Source organism: Nelumbo nucifera, chromosome 1 (assembly GCF_055504915.1).
Source record: "Nelumbo nucifera cultivar China Antique chromosome 1, China Antique-T2T, whole genome shotgun sequence".
NCBI lineage: Eukaryota > Viridiplantae > Streptophyta > Magnoliopsida > Proteales > Nelumbonaceae > Nelumbo > Nelumbo nucifera.
The window spans coordinates 104995498-105018728 of record NC_142649.1 but is presented as its reverse complement, the minus strand read 5'-3'; the positions used below and the strand labels follow the sequence as shown (position 1 = coordinate 105018728).

Sequence of the window (23231 nt, the reverse complement as noted above, 5' to 3'; positions counted from 1 at the left end):
CACATTCCAACGTTTTTTTCCCATGAGTGGTGACCCGGATGTGCACGCTCTTGTTGAATAAACCATATAATGTCCTATCGTGATGGTCATTAGATGGCCGGAAAATATAATCAACGAGAAAAGAAAAACAAAAAAACGAAAAAACAAATCCGAGCACACCCACTTGTTGAGCAGGTTTTCTTGAAAAGACATAAGCACTTTGATTTAGTAAAAGAGAGATTCTTTTGTACTTTGGTCTTTTTCAAGAGACAAATGGTAATTTTATTTTATTTTGGAGCCAATGAATGAAAGACACAATAACAGGCCGTTAGGCAGGTGCAATCACAGCAGTAACAGGCTGTTACTGGTGCTAGCATCTAATAAAAGAAACCAGCTAAGATGTTTAATCAAGAAATAAAGCGCTTAATTTAATCTGATGTAGTTGGATTGATCAGATATTTGAGATTAGGATTAAGTTTAAACTTTAAAATTGCTGAGATTAATTATTAATAGTTTTGGTTGGACGTGTCCGGGTTCAAGACAAACGAAATAGATATTAATAGAACGCTCTACCATCTGAGCTATATCCCTTATTAATTTATTCGATCAAAGCATGCAAATACAAGAAGCAAACGAAACGATTAGAACATATGATGATGAAAATATTATTTAACATTAAAACCTAAAATGTGAAAATGCATGGTATCGATCCCCATACCTCTCACATGTTAAGCGAGCGATATACCATCTAAGTTATATCCCTTTTTATATATTTTTTAAAACTTGTTTCTAAATTTATTTCAAAGCGTAGAAACGCAACAAGCAAACGATTATGAGATATGATGAAAATATTATTTAACTTCAAAAGTTAAAAGTGGAGATGCGGGGTATCGATCCCCGTACCTCTCGCATGCTAAGCGAGCGCTCTACCATCTGAGCTACATCCCCTTTTTGTTATTTTTACAACTTGTTTCTAAATTTATTCGATCAAAGCAGGCAATTAGAAGAGATCAAAATTCGTGAAAAATCATAGAACAAAAAAAATCAGCGAACAAAACTTTTATGGAGCGATAAAAATTTTGCTTGCTATGAACACTCTTGACTCCGCTAGCAATCAAAATTGTTGATGAGACATGTGAACCGGGAAAGGAAGAACCAATAAAAGTGTTTCTACTTTCCAGTGGATTATGGATAGAGAAAATTCAACAAAAGAAAATAAGCAGATGATAAATATGGAGAGCCCGCTGGTGTAAATAGGTGATTTATCCTTTTCGCTTGGTAGATCAGAGAATTATAAACACATGTGGGGAGAGGCGTAAGACCTCGACAATTGACACTTTGACACTTACACCTCGTGAACTGTAAATAGTCAAAGTAGAAAAAGAAAAGAAATGAAAACGGTGATGGTGGTGGTGAGTGGTGACTGCAGATAGTAGACGTCGTCGTCAAAAGGTAATAATCACAGATAATACTACCTCCAGTTGCTTTCTTCCCTGTCTGGCTTCGAAGGCAAAGTTACACAGATTTCGGAATCCATCAACTACTATCACCATCAAATGTTGCACAACCTGCCACGCCACCCGGCGAACTCTGGACCATTGATTCATTTTTTTCCCTTTTGGCAGGTCAAACGGTCGAATCCCACCAGACCCACCAAGTTTTGTTATGCAAACAAAAGGATGGAAGTCACACAACTCACAACTCTCCTTTGGTTTGTTACTTGTTAGTTGGGCCCAACATCCAACAGACATAAAATTAGGTTTTCCATTTTCAAGAGTAATGAAAAGCTTCAAATTAAAGTGGAAACCCTGAAAAGAAGCTTACAGTACAAAGCTAGGTAGTAGGTACTATGGATTTGTTAATGGTGATGTCGCACGTGTCGTTATGGGCTTCGCATCTCTGGGTCCTATCTCTGCACCTATGTAATGTATTTTACCCTACCATGAAGATGACCTCCGATCAAATTTTATCAGCTGCTGTTCATCAAGTTCCAAATTAATTTGTAACTACAAAATTGTATCTACATTTCGCATGGAAAGTGAAGTGGCATTAGGTATGCCATCAAATTTGCGTCTTGTCAAGTGGGTAATGAGTCAATTTTATTGCTGGAGTGTCAACAAGAGTCTATAAGCTTTTCTCCAACAGTGTAGTTGAAAATCTCATTGGCAAATGCTTAACCTTGATTCATTCATCGGCTCTTCTCCCCGGTCCTCGCATTTAGGGGTGGATTTGAGTCGAGTCGAGTCAAATAGTATCGGGTCCAAGCTCGGTTCGAGACTATTCTGCAATGTTTGAGTTCGACTCGAGTCAAAAGTTTATAAGCTTAAGCTCGGCTCGGCTCAGCTTGGCTCGTTTTATATTTTATTTTAAAAATATTTATAAAAAAATATTTTATAAAAAATAAAAATTATATATAATTTTTTATTTTATATTTAAAAATTTAATAATTATAATAATTAATAATTAAAATATTTTTATTATATATATTATTTTCTATATATATATATATTCGAACCAGTTCACAAGCCGAGCTCTAGGCTCGTTTAATAATCGAGCCACTGAATTAGGCTCGAGCTCGTAAAAAACTCGGCTCGTTACCACCCCTACTCGCATTCTATGAATAACATCTTTGATTCATAACAATGGATCTTCTCCTCTTGATCGGCCAACTTATCCAACCAAAAAAAAAAAAAGGTAGAAAATTCCAATTCTGTAATTGGGATCTAATCCCACCCACGACCTTCAAGTGGCTTGGGGGGTAATGGGTTTGGGTGATGGGCTGCCCCACCCAACCCCACCTTGTCTACTCCCATGGAGATAGTCAAAATAAATAAATAAATAAATCCCATTATCTTTGTGATCATTTTGTCCTTTTTATAGTTTTAACACTAGTTAATGACTTACGTACTATAGCTAGCCTGGCCATGTGTTTGAAGGAGTAGTACTTCGACCACTTACATGGGTGCACCAGTGTAAGTTTAAATTAAAAGAATATAAAAACCACATATAGGAGGGTAAGTTCAACCACTAAAGAAATACGAGGGATATATATATATAGAATATTCAAGAAGGGAAAGAGAAAGTAAAATGGGTGGAAGAGTGAAATTAGTTGAGAGAGAGAGAGAGATGAATTGAAATTTGTTTGTTTATGTCACACTTAGATATTCCTTTGATGACAAGTGAAGCTGATTAGATTTGAAAATGTGGTTATCGAATCAAATACAGATGCTGCTTGATTTGAGTTGAAGCAAAACCAACTTATTTAAATGAGATTCTGGTATCTGTTTAACCATAATTGAATTGGGTTGGATTTGGAAAATGTGTTTCATTTATTAATTGAACTTATAGATTAGGTAGGATTTAGGTTTAGATAAATCTATACACTTCTTGTTATATATATATATATATGGCTTGAATTACAATCTACATTTCGAATTTGTTATATATATCTTCTTCTTGTCAAATAGATTTGGAAAACACCCTCATCCGAATTAGTTCTGAATGCTGATCCGTTTACATCCTTACTATCCAACCATCAATTAAACCCAATTCGATCTAAAAACCCAATTAATGAAGTGTTGTGCTTAGCTCTAACAGCTGCTTATTCACAGTCGACTGAAGTTCCTTTCCAAAATCGATTATCATTCTTTCTTAAGCTCCTGCATCGTTTCGTTAATCTATAAAACCTACCTTCTAAGTACTCTAAGCTGCCAGTTTTCAAATTAAAAGTTGCAATTCATCATCAGACGCATTTATTAGTTCCTATAGAACACTATGTACCCTGGCTCTGGGCGTTTGAGGTTGATAGTTTCGCACTTGGGGCAGGTCTCATTCAAGCTTTTAATGCTCATGTCTCTTACATACATACTTGTAGGGTAAAACCTATTGGGATCCTTGTGTTGTGTCAACTGTGTGTCGTCACAGCCTTAACTCTGTCGTTTATGGGCACTCACTTGATTCTGATATGCTTTTCAATTTGTTATTTGTAGGACCCTCTGTCTTCTCCATTTAACGTCGTCGCAGAACTACTTCAGCACTTAATCTGGATAGGATTGAACAGGATAGTTGAAAATAACCTCTAGCTAGCATATGCAAAATATTTAATTAAGACTTAAGAGTGCTTCCATCCAACCAAGAGCCAGACAATTATGTCAAGTTTGAATGCAGGAGCTTTACATGAATAAAAAGCTAATAGAATTTGTTTTAATCAAGCGTCTCTCTCTCTCACACCCTTTTTAAAATCTTCCTTTCTTAAGCTCTGCCTATGTTGATAGAAATGTATTATCAAATAAAAGCTAGCCGGTTATATATATATATATATTATTTTTTTTTTCTTTTAAAAAACATCAGTTGGAAGTGATTAACATATAAGTAATTGACATTTATTAGAGTTAATAGATAAATGCATGCCATAATAAACCAAAAGCGAGTGAACCCATTTTTTAGTGTTATATGACAACTTCATTTCTGGTAAAGTGATCTGACTTGACCATGCTTTGATCAACCATAAGAAACAGTACTAAACCTCAGTTATATTTCAAGAATGGCTTTAAGTTGAGTGGCTCTTATGTCATGAAATGAAAGTGGCCTTTGGTCGCAAAATGGCAGGATTACTTATCAACGCTAACACTGACGTCCTTTACAAGCTAATTTCCACATTGGTTCTGTTTAATTAATTTATTTCAAGGGAGAATCAATGCATGGGGGCAGAACATTTCATCATTCATCATGATGAAATGTTTGGCTTACATTCCCCCTTCCCAACCACAATTCCCCCTTTTTTCCTTGTTATCTACATCAAGACGAATAAAAAAAGAGGTGGAGAACAAAGTTTTCTTTCTTAGGTGGCAACGGCATGGGTCTAGTCATAAAGGTGAACCGGTACCCGTTGAGAAGTGGTGATGCTTATACTAGCCAAAATCCTGCGGCTGTGTTTGGTTGCATTAGAAATTTCATTTGAATTGGTGTAAATGTGTGGGAGTGCAAAAGGGGCTGAGTGTAAATTCTGGTTTAATTTTGCTTTAGATTTTACTTTGTTTCTATTTGTTTATGGGAGGTAAAGAAGGAACCTCCACTTTAAATGAAGAACAATGTACTTGGGAGGACTATTTGTTTAGAAGTAAATATGCAATGTGATGCGGTCTCCACTCTATATAAGAAAAAATTTAGGTAGGTGGAAGGTGGTGCAAATTTTGCATTAATTTTTGAAATATAAAATTTGGGTTGCAAAAATTTGCACCGTTAATGAATGATAGAGAGACAAAAAAAGTATAAATTTTGTAATAAGTAGGAATGTAAATCATATCAACAAACAAACAAAAGCAAAACTGAATTATGTACAAAGGTTGCACCAGATCAAATTTGCACTGCAACCAAATGCAGCCTAAGGGATTGAATGGCAAATCATAGAAGGAATAGGATCATGTAGATTGCTGTTTATTTAGTGCCCATTTGTGAAGGGATTTCATGCAGCAGCTTCTAATATTGCGAAGGGAGCCCTATACAGACAGCTTATAATTAAGTTATAATATACGTTTGGTGAAAACCCAAAAGCCCGAACTATCATTCAGTCAAAATTGACTTTCTGATGAAGCTTGTTTTAGAGAAAGCAGCTCAATGAAAGCTTCAGCCCTTCCAAACAGCCCTTAGTACGCATTTGGGAGGGTCTCGACCGTAGAAAATTTTGACTTTGCATGATGGGCCCCAACAGAATATAAGCAATATTTGATGAAAAATCCTGAACCATAAACTTAGTCCTCGACCAAAAAGGAAGGGCTTCCCATTGAGGCTTCTTTAATCTCCAAGGTAGTTAAGCATGGGGCTTCCCAAATGGGAATTAGAGGCTCCTTGAAGTCATCAAATAAGGCTGCAGTACATTAAAAATTTTGATGGGTTTACCAAAGGAAAAAGTAAGGATAGGAAGGAAAAGATAAGGAAAGTTTTGTAAAGGTTTCTCTACCTTTTCCTATCTTTTCCTTCAAACCAAACATAATCTAAATAAAAAGTATATAAGAAGTGTAAATTAAATGGACTAAATGATCTAAACATGTGTGAATCAATGTTTAAAGTATCCATACGATATGTCCCGTATCAAGCGTATTATATTGTATCTTTTGGTCTTGATACGCTTATTTACAGGTATTTCGGAACCTTCATTAATTTCAATAAAAAAGACTTAAAAAACATTTTCAAAAATCAAATTAAAAAAAAACAAAAAAACATTAAACGGTTGTTTTTTTTGTACCGATACACCCCTGCCGATATACGGACGTATCGATACTTTGAACCTTGGAGTGAATACATTATTACTAAAATACTAGTACTACAAGTGTGAATTATTTAGCCAGTTTCTCATTTGGATTGGATTGGGTCAACATAAATATGGTGCAAACATACCCAACCCGAATAAGCCTGAACTTGAACTCGATTAAATGGTCCAATGATCTGATCCGGTTCAGATCAATACAATTCACCTGTACCCATTTGAAATTAACTCGAATCCGATTAGATGGTTCGGTGGCCAAATTGGTCTAGTTCGATATAGAATCGAGTAGAGGTGAGGAGTTCAACCATACCAAATCCAAATCAAGTGGCTTGGTCCAATCCGACATGAAAATGAAAAAAATATGAATGAAAAGCACAATCCCATTGACTGGCTTTTCCGTCGGAATCCTAAAACACGATTGCCATAAAACTGTATAGAATGATTTCCTTGCTTGTGGAACAAACCAATTAAAGCATCCTTCTAGAGTCTACAATAAAATAAAACAAACCAATTAAGCCATTTATATTATTCTATTGGATTAAGAATTCAGGATCAAATAGAGACATCATTTGGAAAGCGAAAGACGAATAAAATTTAGCAGAAAAGTTGTCAATCATCATCACAACCTCAATTCTGGAGTTTAGGCCGGGGTAATTCTAGCAATCTATATACTATATACTAGAGAGTAGAGAAACAACAAATCAGTAGCACAGAACGTGGATAATAAAAACCAACTTAATCGTTAAAGCTACTAATAGAGCATATCCCTCCTTTTTATTGCTCATATAAAAGTTCCGACAACATCAACATTCAAACTTTTTCTCTACTAGAAGACAGCCTCGACCCTGGTTCGCTTCATAATCACTAGTTTAGTGGCGTTTGCATGTTCGAAAGAAGTGATAGATCTGAGTAGATGGTCGAGAGAGGAAATTATCGGTATTATATAATGAAGGTGATTGAAGGTATTAAGATATCCTGTAATATAATATTGAGATAAATATTAATTTAAATGGAGTGGGGTGGTGCGTCTCATCCCATCTTACTCATGTCTCAATCCACTGTGTGCTTGTATGCGCAATACTTGTATTTTGGCTGGTTGTTGGGTGGAGGGAGAGAGAGAGAGAATGACGATGTGAAGAATCGACTTATCCACCAGTTTTGACGCATACATACCTTCTCTCTATAAGGGATGCCTTGCGAGTTGCGACCAATTCAACTAAGCAGGGTCCATTTGGTTTGCGGGAATCGGGGTTTGGAATTGGAATTGGAATTCAGTCCAGTCCCATTCCTGGTGGAATAGGGAATGCGATTCCCTTCCCTCTCTTAAGAATGAGAATCCATTCCATCCAATTCTGATTCTAGACTGAACTAAACATGTGAAGGTAATAAATCATTCTGATTCAGATTTCAACTGTTAATCAAACAGACCCTAAGGCTGTGTTTGGTTTGAAGGAAAAAGTAGGGAAAGGAAGCTTTGTAAAGGTTTCCTTACCTTTCCCTTCAAACCAAACATAGCCTAAGTTGATTGGCCTTATGTAAATGGATTTGAGGCATATGGTCGTGGACTCAGGAATCTCTTCTCAAGTTACTTTCTAATAACTTTGGTTACTTGATAAAGGATGACGAGGATGGTTTGGTCTTACATTTGTGAGTCTCAATCAAACAACTCTTCAAGGGAGAAAAAATAAATTTCACCCTCCCATGAGAATTCCATTTTAGACATTTAGATTGACTAATAAGTGTGTACGTGTTTTTCACGTGACAATTTTTGATGATGATGATGATGTTGGTATATAATATGTTTCCAAATTTTTATCCTTTTTTTTGAATTTTTTGCTTTTTTTTTATTCCACGTTATTTTTGAAACAACCAATGAGATGCACATTCCAAATAACCTAAATAATCTCTTCTACTAAAATTTATCTTAAACTACCTCCCCCACTTTCTCTAGAATAATCTCTAATTCCTATTTATCTCCACAATTATCTCTAATTTAAAAGAAATTTTCTCTCCTAAATTATCTCTAATTCCTATTTATCCCCTCCCCTACTTTTTATCTATATCTATCTAAAGAAAGTTTGGATAAAAAAATTAAGAATTATTTAAGTATTCTAACAAAATTATATACCAACTTTAAATTATTTATTAAAAACACAAAAAATAATTTTATATTTTTACAAAGTATATCAAGAAATTATGTGCTCACAATGTAAACTATGTTTTTCCGGATTATCAATTTAAATGTTTTTCAAATATTTAATAATATATAATAGCTTCAAATAACAAAAAAAATTAAATATTTTATATATTATTTAAATATTTAAATAACTAAAATTTTATCATAACTAGATTTTAAATAGTTAAGTAATGAATTTATGTAATAAATTAAAAAAATCTTCAAAGTAAAAAAATAATTATAACATAATATTGAAATTAATAATAATTTAATATATTACAGAATTAATAACGAAATTATGTAATAATAGTATAAATTATGATTTTATGGATAATTAAATTCAGTAAATAATTAATATTTTAAAATTTAAATAATTTACATATTATTTAAGTATTTAAATAACTAAATATTTTAAATAGAAAAATATTTAACATAAATAGATTTTAAATAGCTAAAATAAAGAAATTATGTAATAAATTAAAAAAAATCTGAAAAGTAGAAGAATAATTATAACATAATATTGAAATTAATAATGATTTAATATTTTTACATAATATTGTAAATAACTAATTTCACTTATATCAAATAATAATACGAGAAAATAACTTTAAAAAGTTAATATTTATTAATAATAATTTTAAACTCTTAATCTGTATTTATTATATAATTAAATATACTAATATTAATATTTATGGAATTTCAGTAATTATTTATTGTTTTTTGTGATACATGTATTTTCAATAATTATGTACAAATTTATTTTGTTTTGTTATTTAATAGAAAGCTTTCAATAATTATTGGAGATTAAACTACTATTATTGAAATTTTTAAATTTAATATATTGCACTTATTGTATTTATTGTATTTTTGTTATAACTTATTGATTAATATTTATTAGAGATTAAACTATTATTTTAGATTATACTATTTATTGACTAAGTTAATAAATTTTTAGTACTTATTGTATTTTTTTCATTGTCATTATGTTTTCAATAGTTGTGTATTTTCGCTATAAATTTTCAATAATTATTGGAGATTAAACTATTGTTATTTATGAGAGATGAGACTATTAATTTAGTTAAAATTATGAGTGTTCATTAGTTGGTTTGGTTCGAACGTAGGCTATTTGGCCAACCAAATTGACTTGGTCAGGTTGGGGAGTTGGTCAACTAAAACCGATTGACTTTTTGTGGAAACCGACCCACTCAAGTTGTATCGGTTTGGGTTGATTTTTTTGGTTTGGTTAGTCGGTTCAAAAGATTTAAACTTAAAAATTAAAGTGCAATTATTAAAAATAAATTTAAAAATTAGATTTATGAAATAAAACATTTTAGACTAAGAAATATGGGAAATTTCCCACTTTTCCATATTAAAAATTATATTTAAAATATAAAATGTGAATATATATCCATGGTTAGGTCGCCCGATTTTGGTCGATTTACAAATGGCCAAAGCGAAACTGATCTAACTTGGTTGAATTAGGAAAATTTTGAACCAAAGCCGACCTAAAATACTAGAAAATCGACCAACTTGGGTCTTGTTGATCAGGTTGGTTGGTTTCGTCAATTTGATGAACAAACCTAACTGAAATTAATTATTGTTATTTTTGTATTATAAAAATTTATTAAAAGTAGTATATAAAATATGAATAATTATTAATTATTTAAAAAGTTGAAAATATAAAAAAAATGTATACTCTTATGAGTTCACTTTTGTGCCCCACAAGGGGGCGCCCCACAACGTCCCATAGCATATCCCCGTTGTTTATTGGGAACATCTCCCGATGATGACATCATCGGTTTTGGTATTATCATCGGGAGATGTTCCCAATACATGGTGGAGATGTGCTGTGGGACATTGTGGGGTGTAGATGTGAAATCTACTCTTAATTGTTTCTATTGGGGTCATTTACTAGAACACACCTTATAGTTTTACATATTTACTTAAACCTACCTTATAGTTTTCATTTTACTAAAACATTCCAAATATAGCCAATAGATTGGTTGCCCGTGTCTTATTAAGGAGTGTTTGTTTTGCAATTAGGCCCATGGTTTTTATTTCAAAAATATCCTTAACACTTTTTTTGTACATAAAACAAAATTGACCAAATATAGCCAATAGAGTGGTTGCCCGTGTCTTATTAAGGGCAAAAATGGTATTTTATTTAATTTTCTTTTAACTAAATTTATTTAAATGAGCATTAGGGTCAACACTTTCATTTTCCATTGCAAATTATAGGTAGTGTTTTAATAAAATGCTAACTATATGGGTAGGCTTTAGTAAATCCATGAAACTATAAGGGTATTTTAGTAAATAATCCTTTCTATTATTTAGCTTTCGTTTAATAAATCCTGCACATCGCATGGGTCCCTAAAATAAGGAATGCGAAATGCAGCCTAATATCCTACTTATAAGACTTAATGAGAGGGAATTGAATAAAGAGAAATGTTAATAAGAATTAATACATTAATATATAAGACTTAATGAGAGAGATTTGAATGAAGAGAAAATTAATTGTTCAAATTATACTTATGTCCTTACAATTAGACATGGACCAAATTAAAAAATTGGGGTATTTTCTTCAAACAAAAGTTCCACACTATAATTCTCACTTTTAATAGTAACTAGTAAACATGTACGTGCATTTGCATGTGATAGAATCTCCAATACAAAACTATTTACAATTCATGGACAGATTTTGAAAATTATAAGTGGGCAGTTTTTTTAACTGTTATAGGTTGGTAGTTTTTGGAGTGAGAGTAAATGACATATATGCCCTTTTTTATGCCCGTTATATGTTGCTTAGATAAGGGGTAAAAATGTCTAATGAAAGGTCCAGAAAATGGGGTTATTCTTTCTTTTATTAGTAGTATAGACTAGTGAGAGCACGTGACAATGATAATAGCAAATAATATGTTTCTAAAATTTCTAACAACATGCTACCTAGATTGGTCTGGTAGAATTAAATTAATAAATGGTAACTAGAATTAAATAATTAAGTCAAAAAACGGTAAATTGGCTAAAGCTCCGATGTATTTTAACAAATGTTTTAGAAAAATTATACAAATAGGCCCCTTCCACTAGTTTGATGTGCAGGGGGACAACAAAACTTCCATTCTACCCTATTACCTTTAGAAGTATAAAAGAATGACATTTCATATACAAAACTTTACCCTTCAATTGTATTGAAGAAAGAAATCCCACTTGCATCTCCCAATTAGAAAAGCCATTCGAACTCTTTTCTCAAACCTCATTTGCCTCTGTTGTCTAGAAGGCCAAGTTTGCAATGACTATATATAAGTGCCTTCTTGGGGGTATTTTGGACAATAGACATTCCAAACTAAAATTTATCGTGTTTAAGAGTGGCATCGTCATTTTCAGTTATGTTCTTAAAGGTTCAGTTGGGAAGGAGTACAAATGCAACTTTGTTGAGTGCAAAATCTTGTATTTTATATTATTTTTTATGTATTTTGTATTGTTTATATTTGCATTTATAGTCCTAAACTGAGCCTAATGTCAAACTAATAGAAGGGTGTATTTGTGTTATTTCTCCAAAATGTAGAGGGAGAAATTTGGAGAGATCAGGGTAAGGGAGGCTAAATTTTTTTTAATAAAAACACAGAGGTGGATTAAATAATTTATCCATAAATTAAAAACTAGAAAATTATACTAGATTAAAATTGGTTAAATTACTTATACCTATTGTAGGATTTTGGTCAAGTACTAAGACCTCTCCGGTTTATCTATTAACTTACACCTCCTTTGGCCATAAAATTAAGGAAGAATGATGATTCAGCTCAGGGTCAGAATTTGTAGGTTCAAAGTACATTTGGGGTTGGTGCTGGTTTGGAATTGATGTCAATTTACAGGTAGGTATAGGTGCATAAAGTTTGGGTTTTTGACCATTTGAATGTTTATAACTCTGCAGTAGAAATCAGAAATCTGCATTGGGCATGTCCGTACTTCTCCGTAAAATTAAAGGGGTTTGACACCTATCAAAAAGTTTAAAGGGCTGTTAATAGAAGATACTGAATTGAAACAAAAGGAATTATTTTATGAAAATGCCCTTAATAATAAAACATTATTATTAAGACCTCTCCGGTTTATCTATTAACTTACACCTCCTTTGGCCATAAAATTAAGGAAGAATGATGATTCAGCTCAGGGTCAGAATATGTAGGTTCAAAGTACATTTGGGGTTGGTGCTAGCTCGGAATTGATGTCAATTTACGGGTAGGTATAGATGCATAAAGTTTAGGTTTTTAATCATTTAAATGTTTATAGCTCTGCAGTAGAAATCAGAAATCTGTATTCGGCGTGTTCGTACTTCTCCGTAAAATTAAAGGGGTTTGACACCAATCAAAAAGTTTAAAGGGTTTTTTAAATAGAAGATACTGAATTGAAACAAAAAGAATTATTTTACGAAAATGCCCTTAATAATAAAACATTAGTTTTACCTCCAAAATATATAATTTTGAATTTGATAAAGGTAACCTCATTTATTGATTTTCTGACATAAAAAGTTGTCATATCAATAAATAAAAATGAGGGTATTTTTGTTCATATGATTTAGTGATGTACAACATTAAAACATACAAGAAGTTGTTAGTAAGATTGCATTTGTTTGTAGTGGAAAAACTTGATATATTGATGTGAAATGCAAATTTGGTCAATGAGTATGAGTGCAAACCCAGTTTGGTTTTGCACTAATAAATTTAAGCGTTCTGTTAAATTGTGTTGGGTGCAAATATGAATCTCAAGGTTGTAACTGATTTATTTTACATTGACCAATTTTAAATGCAAAATTTGTCTCCATTTTAAATATAAATACAGTGGAATAAAACAAATGTACTTTTATTTTCAGTACAACGATACATCATTTACCGGAAGTGTGAACTAAAGTGCAAATTCATCAATTCCATTCTACATTTGCACTGTTGCCAAAGATGACCTAAAGTAAAAATATTTTAAACAAAACTATAAATTAATTTATTTAAAATTGGCATTAAGATAGAGGAAGGGTAAAATAAGTTAATAAGAGGTGGGTAAATTTATAGAAAAAATTGAGAAGAGAGCTGATCAAAACTCCAGTGATGTATAAATAATTTCCTACCTCTTACCCATTAATAAAAGTAAGAATGGTTCAATGTTATCGTCAAAGGACCTTGATTTGATTCTTCCATTTATACCCTGTCATTAAAATATATTTCCATCTTATATCTTATATATATATATATATATAAAAGGAATAGGGGTGGTCTCCCCTTATGCCACTGGTTTCAAGTTGATGGTTCAATTGTTTGGTTCGAATGAGTGGCCTATTTTGACAACAAAAATTATAAGCAAAAAATTATAAAATCATTTTGGCAACCAGTTTTCCTGTCGATGATTTGAACGGACGGCTCGTTCTGACAATAAAAATTATAGAGAAAAAATTATACGTGTTATGTCATTTGAGTGCATGACTCATATGATCCAAAAACGGAATCGTTCTGGCCACCGGTTTTTGGGTTGATAGTTCAACTGTCTAGTTCAAACGGACGACCGTTCTAACAACACAAATTAAAAAAAAAAATAAAAAAACGACGAAAACCATTGAACGGATCGATGGTTCAACTACTCGGGTCAATGCGTCATTGACCGATTCAATGGTTTTTGGCCAGGGACCGGGATTGAGGTAAAGTGGAATTGGTTACCTGGATGATTCCCAATTAAAAGAAATAAAAAAATGGCAGTTCGATTGTTCGGTTCAAACGGACGACCCGTTCTGGCAACAAAAATTACAGGAAAAAAATTGAGTGTTTGAGGTCCATTAAGCAGTACCTTACGTGTTATGTCATTTGAGCATGTGACTCATACAACCCGAAAACGGAACTGTTCTGGCCACCGGTTTTCGGGTCGATGGTTCGACTGTCCAATTCAAATGGATGGCCCATTCTAACAACAAAAATTTAAAAATAAAATAAAAACAACCAAAAACCATTGAATGGGTCAACGGGTAGATGGTTCGATCGCCCGAGTCAATGGGTCATTGGTCGATTCAACTGTTTTTGGCTAGGGACCGAGATTGGGATAAAACAGAACCGATTGCCTGGACGATTCCCAATTAAAAAATAAAAAATGGTCAAAATCATTGAATGGGTCAACGGGTCGACAGTTCGACTGCTCAGGTCAATGGGTCGTTGATTGATTCAATGGTTTTTGGCCAGGGACCGGGATTGGGGTAAAACGGAACTGGTTGCCTGGATGGTTTCTGGGCCGAAATGTTTAGTTTCATCTCAAAGTGGAACTTTGGACTCGATTTTCTGATTTTTTTCCTTGGTTTTTCTAGTTTGGTAGATTTACCACCATTTTTTTTTTGTGTTTAAGATCACTTTGGATTTATCTTTCAAGGTTTTGGAATCCCTTGCAATGTCCAGCCTTCCCATGGCTATGACTACAAAGTTATTTCGTCTAATTATTGACATCTAGAAAAAACGACCCAGAAACGGAACCATTCTGGCCATTGGTTTCTAGGTTGACGGTTCGATCGTCCGATTCGAACGGATGGCCTATTCTAACATCAAAAATTAAAAAAATAAAAAATGGCCAAAACCATTGAACGGGTCGACGGTTCGATCACCCGGGTCAATGGATCGTTGACTGATTCAACAATTTTTTGCCAATGACTGGGTTTGGGGTAAAATGGAACCGATTGCTTGGACGGTTCTCGGGCCAAACGGTCCTATTGTCTGGGTCAACTGGAAATTCTCGATGTAAAACAAAGGACAACTATGAAATAGAACTCACAACTATCACTATATGATTATATTCTTTTTATGAGATAATTTACTGAAACAATATTTAAAAAACGAACATATACTGATCTCTTTTAGTCTTTATATAAATTTCAAAATTTGAGTGCTTATAATTATAAGTTTCTTATAACCATTATCTTTTATAATATAAGAAATAGAAATGTTACAATTTCTTTACAACCCATGCGAAGCAGGTTCCCCTCCGCTGGATACCATTAAAAATATTAAGAGTTTGAGTGGGGATGATTAGTAACTGACTAAGACGAATCACAAGGGCCAGTGGAGTGGAGGAAAAAAAAGGGGAAAAGTGTGGATACACCCGATGCAGAATTCTGAATTTCAACCCCCTAGCCCTCTCCCCCTTATAAACCACATCCTGCCCGTGAATTTGACATCAATTCACGGTCAGGATGCATTTCCCTGTAACATAAGGCTATAAAATTCTATCTGAACTGATTAATCATTCTCCCAAAAAAAGGGACAAAGGGCATCTTTTGAATCTCCCTGTCTTTCAATCAATCTCCAATTCTCCATCTCCCTCACATCCTCTATGATGACGATGACGACTTGATGAGGCATTCCGGGCCCCGCACCACATATCGCGTTACGCCCACCTTTACCCCCAAAGAGCAGTAAAGGGCCCACCTATAGGCATAGTACCACAACGTAGGGTCCACTCTATTCAGTCGCAAGTCGCAACTCAACCGAGCGAGCGAGAGAGAGAGAGTGTAACGAATAGCATTAATATTAGAGATATATTAAATAAAACATAAAGAAAGCAATGGGAAAATTGGGAATCTCGTTTGAACACCCCAAATTCAAAAGGCTATGTTAAAAAGTCCTACAAAACCAACAACCTTCCAACTGTAGGGATGGTATGTTGAATCTTTTTACACATAGTATAGGACCCACCATTAAAGACATTTATGTATACGATCTACTTCGCCAGGAAAAATATAAAAACAAATATAGAAAACCCTAAATATGATCCAGCGACCAATGGCCGATTTAGCAGAACACATTCATTGCTGGTCGTCTAGAAATATGCGATGGATCAAGCGGATTTAAGGCTGTTTGTTGGAGTAGGATTAGGAAACGCGATGCCCCTGTAGCTGTAGCTGTAGCTGTATGAGAGAGAGAGAGAGAGAGATAGAGAGGGAGGGAAGGTAAGGTTGTCATGCCATGTGCTCGGCCACAACCAGCGTCTGAAATCAGTCTCCGCTTGTTGCCAAAACGTACGTGAAAACTGAAAAGAAGGAAATGGGCAAAGGAAGAAAAGTAAAAGACAATATGCTTTAGTGGGAGGTGGCGGTTCGAGTTGAGTTCTGGGGATAGTGATTAGGGTCCCGTTGCCGTTGGATTGGTGCTTGTTGCCAACTTTCTTTAATCGATCGACAAAAGTAGATTTTGATCATGATGATGATGATGATACCACAAAACACAATGCACCAAAAGCTGCGCCTCGACAGACACGTATATAAATAGGACCCAATCATACGGCGCATCTTTTCAGGCCCTTGTTTCTTCGCTTTTCCTTTCAAAATGTGTTTGGCTTTGTGTGGACTGTGGAGAGAGAGAGAGAGAGATCTGTCCATGTCTCTACTCTTTACGACTGATCACTCTTTGCTACTCTCTCTACCAGAGCCCAGACCGCCAGAGGCAGAGAGGGACTCTTGCTGCTAACAGAAGAGGGAGAGAGAAGACAGAGAGCAGCAGCAGGTGCAGCTTCTACTAAAAACTATGAAAAGAGAAAGAGGGTTGTGCCCGTGGGTGTTTGCGCATTCTTCACTGAATTTTATATAAAAAGAACTCAGCGCTCTCGTCGGCACCAAATCATGAGATGAGAAGAGGCTTGCTACTTCTTACACACAAACCCAGAAGAAAAACACTGCGATCAACATCCGATTGCCATCCATATCCATGCATGAAATGCCCAAGCATCCAAAAGCTGTACACACACCCAGAATATGTGTGTGGTTCTGATTTCTGATGGATAAGAGGTTACAAGTACAGTGTGTGTATGGGACAAGAGTGTTTCAAATTCAAGTTCAAGAGAATCAGGACAATGGATGGTGATCAACATTCAAGAAACAAGAGTCAAAGATAACTGGGCTATTTCTATTCTATTCTATCTATCTAGTGCAAACTGCCAACCAATGTGAGCTTTGATATGGACCACCTCGAGATGTGTGCCCTCGGCCCATCTGTCCTGATAGAGACGGCCCTAGTACTTTAGACGACAAAGACATCGTCGTACTTGATACCCCCCTTCTCATATTTGTTGTGTCTTTAACAGTTAAAACGCTACAGAGGATTATGAATATGATTTCCTGGGGGTTCTGCTACGGTACATGGCCTAATTTACGCTTCTAAGTAATTCACTTTTTTATGTTTTGATATGTCACTCAAGCTCTCCATGATCAGAGCTAAAAATTTGCTGCAGGTGGATTCAACTCCAGAGTCCAGACCATGAGAAAGATGCTTCCGTAGGTGTAGACAACGGAGTACTGAAGTATGGGCAGTACCCCTAGGGCTAGGCCAGGCCAGGCCAGGGCTACCTCCTATGTTTCTTCCATTATTTTTTTATTCCCTTTTTTTATATTATTATTTTGAATTAATAATGACGATATCTCGTCAGGGTTTCGGTTGATTGCTCAGCGTTTTCTCCGTTTCGATTTTGATTTTTTAACAGAAAGTCTTTAATAACGAGCTAATGATTCCCGCCATTTTCCTTGTACGGAACAGTGAAGGGAAGAAACAACCACCCATGCGTCACCATTCTCAACCTGACCGCATCCCCACGTGAAACCACACACACTCTCTCTCCCTCCCTCCCGACCTCTGTCTCCTTTCTATCGAGTCCGGAGAGTCTGTGATTCCGACATCTCTCTGACTTCGGTTCCTTTTAAATCTAGTAGGCTCATTGGACGCTTTATTTTTACCGCTCCTTCGTCTATGGTGCGTGCTCTGCAATTCTGCAACTTTTGTTTTATACAATGGAGACTTATGAAAGGTTAAATAGAGTACCATTTTACAAAATTATCAGAGCTCTTTCTCTTTCAAATTTTGATTTTTCATTTTTTTACTTCGTTTCCTGATCTGGATTCAGCTTAGTTCCACTGATCAGGACAGTACCATTGAAGGGTTGGAGCTTGATCTTCGGAGAAGAAATTGCACGGCTCCTCGGCACCAAAGAAGTTATGCTCTTCCATCTTCATTAACGGGTGCTGATACGCTTTCTGGGGACACGTTGGAATAGTCCTCAAATCCGAGAACTGAAAACAATTCATCGTAGAAGGCGATGATGAAGTGGTGTAATTGAATCTTAGGGAAGATGAAGCCGGTGAAATCAATAGTTGATGTTGCTGAAACAACCCAGGTGAAGAAATTGCCGCATTCGGGCTGTTGTCTTCGTTTAAGATCGCACTGGAGTCGCTATCGGATGACCCATCTTTGAAATCCGGAAAAATTGAAGCTCCCACTTCATTGTTTGCATTGTTGGTGTTGCTGGTGTTATAACTTTCTTGGTTTGGTTCGGTTGCCTCGGAACCTCCGACCACCGCAGCGGCAGGGATCTTACTCTGTACAGTAGCTACCATATCGGACTCTGACACCATAACCTCTTCTTTAACTGAGACGTTGCTCTCTGTATTTTCTCCTCCGAGCTTTGACTTGAGCTCTGCTAACTGTTACAACCACGCACAGACACAAACAACATAACGAGCAACAAAACACTCAATTATTCAAGAGAAATTCCACAAATTGTGTTAGGACAGATCTATTACTACGTACAACCAGTAATCCGTACGTCGATTTACCTCCACAAGTAGAGCTTCTTTCTCCCGCTGGAGAGCGTTGTAATTGTCCTTGAGAGTATCGTAATTGGACTTGAGAAGGCTGTAATCTCTCTCCAATTGCTTGGTCTTCCACCGAGCTCGCCGGTTCTGAAACCAAACGGCGACTTGTCGTGGTTGCAGGCCTAGCTCTTGCGCTAGTTTCACCTTTCGTTCTGGTTCGAGCTTGTTTTCGACCTCGAAATTCTTCTCCAAGGCCTTTACCTGATCCACGGTCAATCGCCTTTTCTTCTCGGCGACCGGACCTGATTCCTCTAAACAGTCTTCTTCGTCCAAGCCATCCAACATGGACTGGAAATCCCTCCGGTAGACATGGTTGTTGGCTCCTGAACTCCTCTCCTCTGAAGTGAAGAAGCAAGCAGAGAAATAGAAATCAAGATTGAGAGAGAGAGAGAGTATTATCCTTGTTAGATCTAACCAACCAATAGACTAAATTAGAAGGAAAATAGAGGGGCCAGAAAAGACAAAGGGATTAATAAAAGACATCAAAAGAAGTTCTAAAACAAGAAAAACAAATTCAAAATTGACACAACCAAGCAAGATATATCGAGAAACAGACCTTTGGCATAAAATACAACAAATGGGTAATGCCTTAATTCTGCAATGATGCAATTAAAATCAGAGCTTCAGTCTTACCTGTAGACGGGCAGATGGAGATCAAAGCACCCAGAGAATCTGAGCTGCTTGGCCCCTTCATGATTGAAGCAAAGAAAGTAGTATCTTGATACTAATAGATCAAACTCTTCACTCTATGACGACCTCTCTTAGTTTCCAGTTGTTTCTTACAACACTAAAAGCTGGTGTCTTTCACTTGGAACAAAACATGGAAGAGTAACTCCAGTGCCTAAAATAAGACCTAAATAGCCAAAATTGAATAGAAACTCAGTCTCTGAATATCACGTAATCCCCCCTTGCGTCCTCATCTTTCTCCTTTTTTCGCTGTTTCTTCCCCTGGACCTATGGAGTAGAAAAGAAGAACCTCTTCTACCAAACTATCCCTCGAAGCAGGACACAACAAGCAAACCTAGTAATCAACACCGCCCTTTTCTACTTCATCATTACTCAATCAATCTAATCTAGCACACCTCATTCCAAAGCGAATTTCTCTGATTGTTCAATCAACCACAGAGAGAGAGAGAGAGAAGCAGAAATGCAAGAAGAGGGAGCAGCAAACTAGTTCACATCACGGTGGCCACTCTCTCTGTTTAAATAAAACCCACTTGGGTTAGATGTGAAGTTAGAAACTTACTCGGGTTACATAGATGCAAATGAAATGAACTCAAATTCGAATCAAATGCAATCAGCTACCGGCGTTAACCGGTCGACCGTATTTGCACTTGTTCTGAAATAAATAAGGTTTTTCGCTATTATCTCACCCCATTTACAATGAAAAATTTGCCCATTTTAAATATTTAAATAAAGGGAGCCAAGCTTCAAATAAAAAAAAAAACGAAAAAACAACCGTTTTGATTCAAATCAAACTCATCGATCCGACCTCCATACTTTATCCTATTAATTTCAAATACAACAAGAATCAAGATTAAAAAAAAAAAATCTATAGATAAAAAGAAGACACGTGGCTCTGTAGGATCCATCATCCACTTCTTTTAGAACAAAGGTATATTGAATAAATTAAACATAAATATGAGTAAGCCAACGTAGGCAATTTCTTGGATGGAATCCATCGGATGGAGGCTTCTCCTCAAGTCTCCATCCTATCAAGAGTGTTGCTAGCACCACGGGCTTTATCCATTACGTGCATGTGAATTAATTTTCTTCTTCTGAGTTTAAACTTTCAAAAACAAATTAAAACCTTCTAATTTGAAAACATATTACTTCTTAAAACAAAAACATTGAAATATCTTTTTAAATGTGTTTTCTTGTTAATAAAACTGAAACCAAAGTGTGTGTTCTGTTATTTCTGGTTTGAAAATATGTTCTTTTTTATTTTAAATTATACAATATATTTCATCATCTTTCATGAATCATATAGTATTTGTATTCAAACGTTTTCTTTTATTTTAAAAAACATGGATCGTTTCTTCAAACAAAACCAATTTGTTTCGAATTCTCAAATTTAAAAACATTTATTTATTTTCTTTGGTCGTCACAATTTTAAAAACAAGTAAAAACAAAAACATTCACATTGTGGAGCACACCCATATGGGATTGAGGGGTGTTTTCTTTTATTGACTTTAATGACAGCCTGTTCAATCTGAGAAATGGTGTACGAATTGAGGAGAGCAACCTAATAGTCCTTGCCATTAAGGTGGTGGTGAATTACAAGCACGAGGCCGCACTACAAGACCTATGATCAAGAAAGGAGAAGTCAGAGGCTCGAGGAGTTATCCCCGAGTTGGCACTCCAACGCTCAAGTCAGTAGGAGGTGGTAGATGGTCGGGCTGAACTATAAGAGTGTTGGTCCGTGCTAAGTAACAATATGGGTGTTAGAAGTTGGGAGTCTCTTACCTTGAGTATGGAATACATTCTTATAGCCACGGACCCATGTCCTAGTCGGATTGGGCTCCCGGGGTTGTCGGATGAGGTAAGCCGCTAAGGTATTCGGGATAGAGTCCTAATCCCCAGCGCAATTGTCTTCCTTATTCCTCTTTATTCGTAATTACGCTTATTCGCGCCACGGGTAGCTGACGTGGCTGAGGGGATAAGATGAAGGGCCATAGTAATAGCGTAGCCCAACCTAGGCCACGGAATGAATACATGTTGTGGAGCTGCTTGAGCTATGCCAATGTGGTTGGGCTGACTGGGCGATGATTAGAAACTCACGTGTTTCTCTGGACCAGCTCAGCCATGACCCAAACAATAGTGATGCTAGAATCCCCAATCCTGTCAATATAAGATATAGGGCCTAACTTGGGATCTTTCTCTCAAACTTTTCCTTTATGGGGGTTTAGATATATAATCTATTAAAGATGCTCATTTTTTATGTTTGATTTATATTTGGCATCCATGAAAATTAGAAGTTTATAATAGAAAAAAAATATATTGTTAAAAAAGCAGTTCCCGATGTGGGTTCACTTACAACAAAGAAGAAGCTCCCTTCCAGCTAGCTACTCGATTACCACCTGAATATTAGGTCTAATTCTCTAAGATTTGATTTGGGTTTTCATTCTTTTTCTTTCCTTCACATTAAGACACCTATCACCTTGGTTAAAAAGAAAGAAATAACAAAACTGATCATTTTGAAAATGATGATATCCAACATACAATAAGACTGTGTTTAGTTTGATAGAAAATAACAGAAAACAAAATGTTGGGGCAAAGTTCTTAATAAATTTTCTATTTTCTATGAAACTTAAGATAACACAAGAAGAAAGATATACAGAAGAACTAAACCATTGCTTATATAGGTCATCAAAATTTAATTTTTAAAATCCATTTCTTTTTCATCAAAAAATAAAAATTAATACAAAATAATAGTTAAAAAAATATGATTACTATTTTATGACCTAAAAAATACAACCTTCTTATTCATAGAAAACTGAATAGATGAAGAGAGAAGTTCACATACATCTTTCCTTTAAAATCCCACCAAAGTTGGTATTTAAGAAAAATAAAATAAAATCAATTGGCAATGATACGAGAATAAAATCACACTTGGGCCTAAAAGACATAACCCCCAAAAAAATCAATTGGCAATGTCGATTGGAAATGTCATAAGGTTTATTGTTCATTTTCATTTAACAAATCCCGTGCATTGTACGGGTCCCGACTAATATAAAACAAACTAGGGTCTATAGCAGTATATTCCTAATTAAACACAAAATTACACGGACTGGAAATGGAGGAAGAAGAAACAAGGCCTTTAGAACATTTTAGGGTGGAAAATATATCATGCATCAAGCTCCTAACACCCAAAATCTATTTGTAGGGCTGTTCACCAAATCGATGAAATCAATCAAATTGATTAAGCCGACCCTATTCAACCTGAATTGGTTGGTTTTCTAGTATTTTTTAATATGAAAAAGTGAAAATTTTTCATATTTCCTAGTTTAAAATATTTTGTATTATAAATTTAAATCTTTTGAATTAATTGCCCTATCCCCGCGGAGAACGGGATCCCCGACTTTGCCCTGGTCATTCTTACTTGTATATTTAAATATTTATTTATTTTTTTTTTTTGAAACTTACATCAAACTATT

At 35.1% G+C, this 23231-nt stretch overlaps 1 protein-coding gene and 1 non-coding gene across 2 annotated transcripts; both read right to left on the bottom strand.

Moving 5' to 3' along the window:
* Positions 1–854: 854 nt before the first annotated feature.
* TRNAA-AGC (transfer RNA alanine (anticodon AGC)) lies at positions 855–927 on the bottom strand. Its single transcript has one exon. It is a non-coding gene; the product is annotated as a tRNA-Ala (tRNA).
* A 17263-nt stretch (positions 928–18190) lies between these two features.
* LOC104608635 (homeobox-leucine zipper protein ATHB-5-like) lies at positions 18191–20302 on the bottom strand. Its single transcript, XM_010274677.3, has 3 exons — positions 19708–20302; positions 19036–19412; positions 18191–18903 (listed from the first exon to the last, which is right to left on the bottom strand). Exons 1-3 carry the CDS (start codon positions 19766–19768, stop codon positions 18328–18330), a joined length of 1014 nt encoding a protein of 337 aa, XP_010272979.1. The 5' UTR covers positions 19769–20302; the 3' UTR covers positions 18191–18327.
* Positions 20303–23231: the final 2929 nt, after the last annotated feature.

Excerpts from the sequence above, each read along its gene's own strand:
- LOC104608635 (XM_010274677.3), bottom strand. The coding sequence starts at position 19,768 with ATGAAGGGGCCAAGCAGCTCAGATTCTCTGGGTGCTTTGATCTCCATC. Across the intron at positions 19,413-19,707 it reads CTCCATCTGCCCGTCTACAG|AGGAGAGGAGTTCAGGAGCC; the intron begins GTAAGACTGAAG and ends TCTTCACTTCAG. Across the intron at positions 18,904-19,035 it reads AAGAAGCTCTACTTGTGGAG|TTAGCAGAGCTCAAGTCAAA; the intron begins GTAAATCGACGT and ends TGGTTGTAACAG.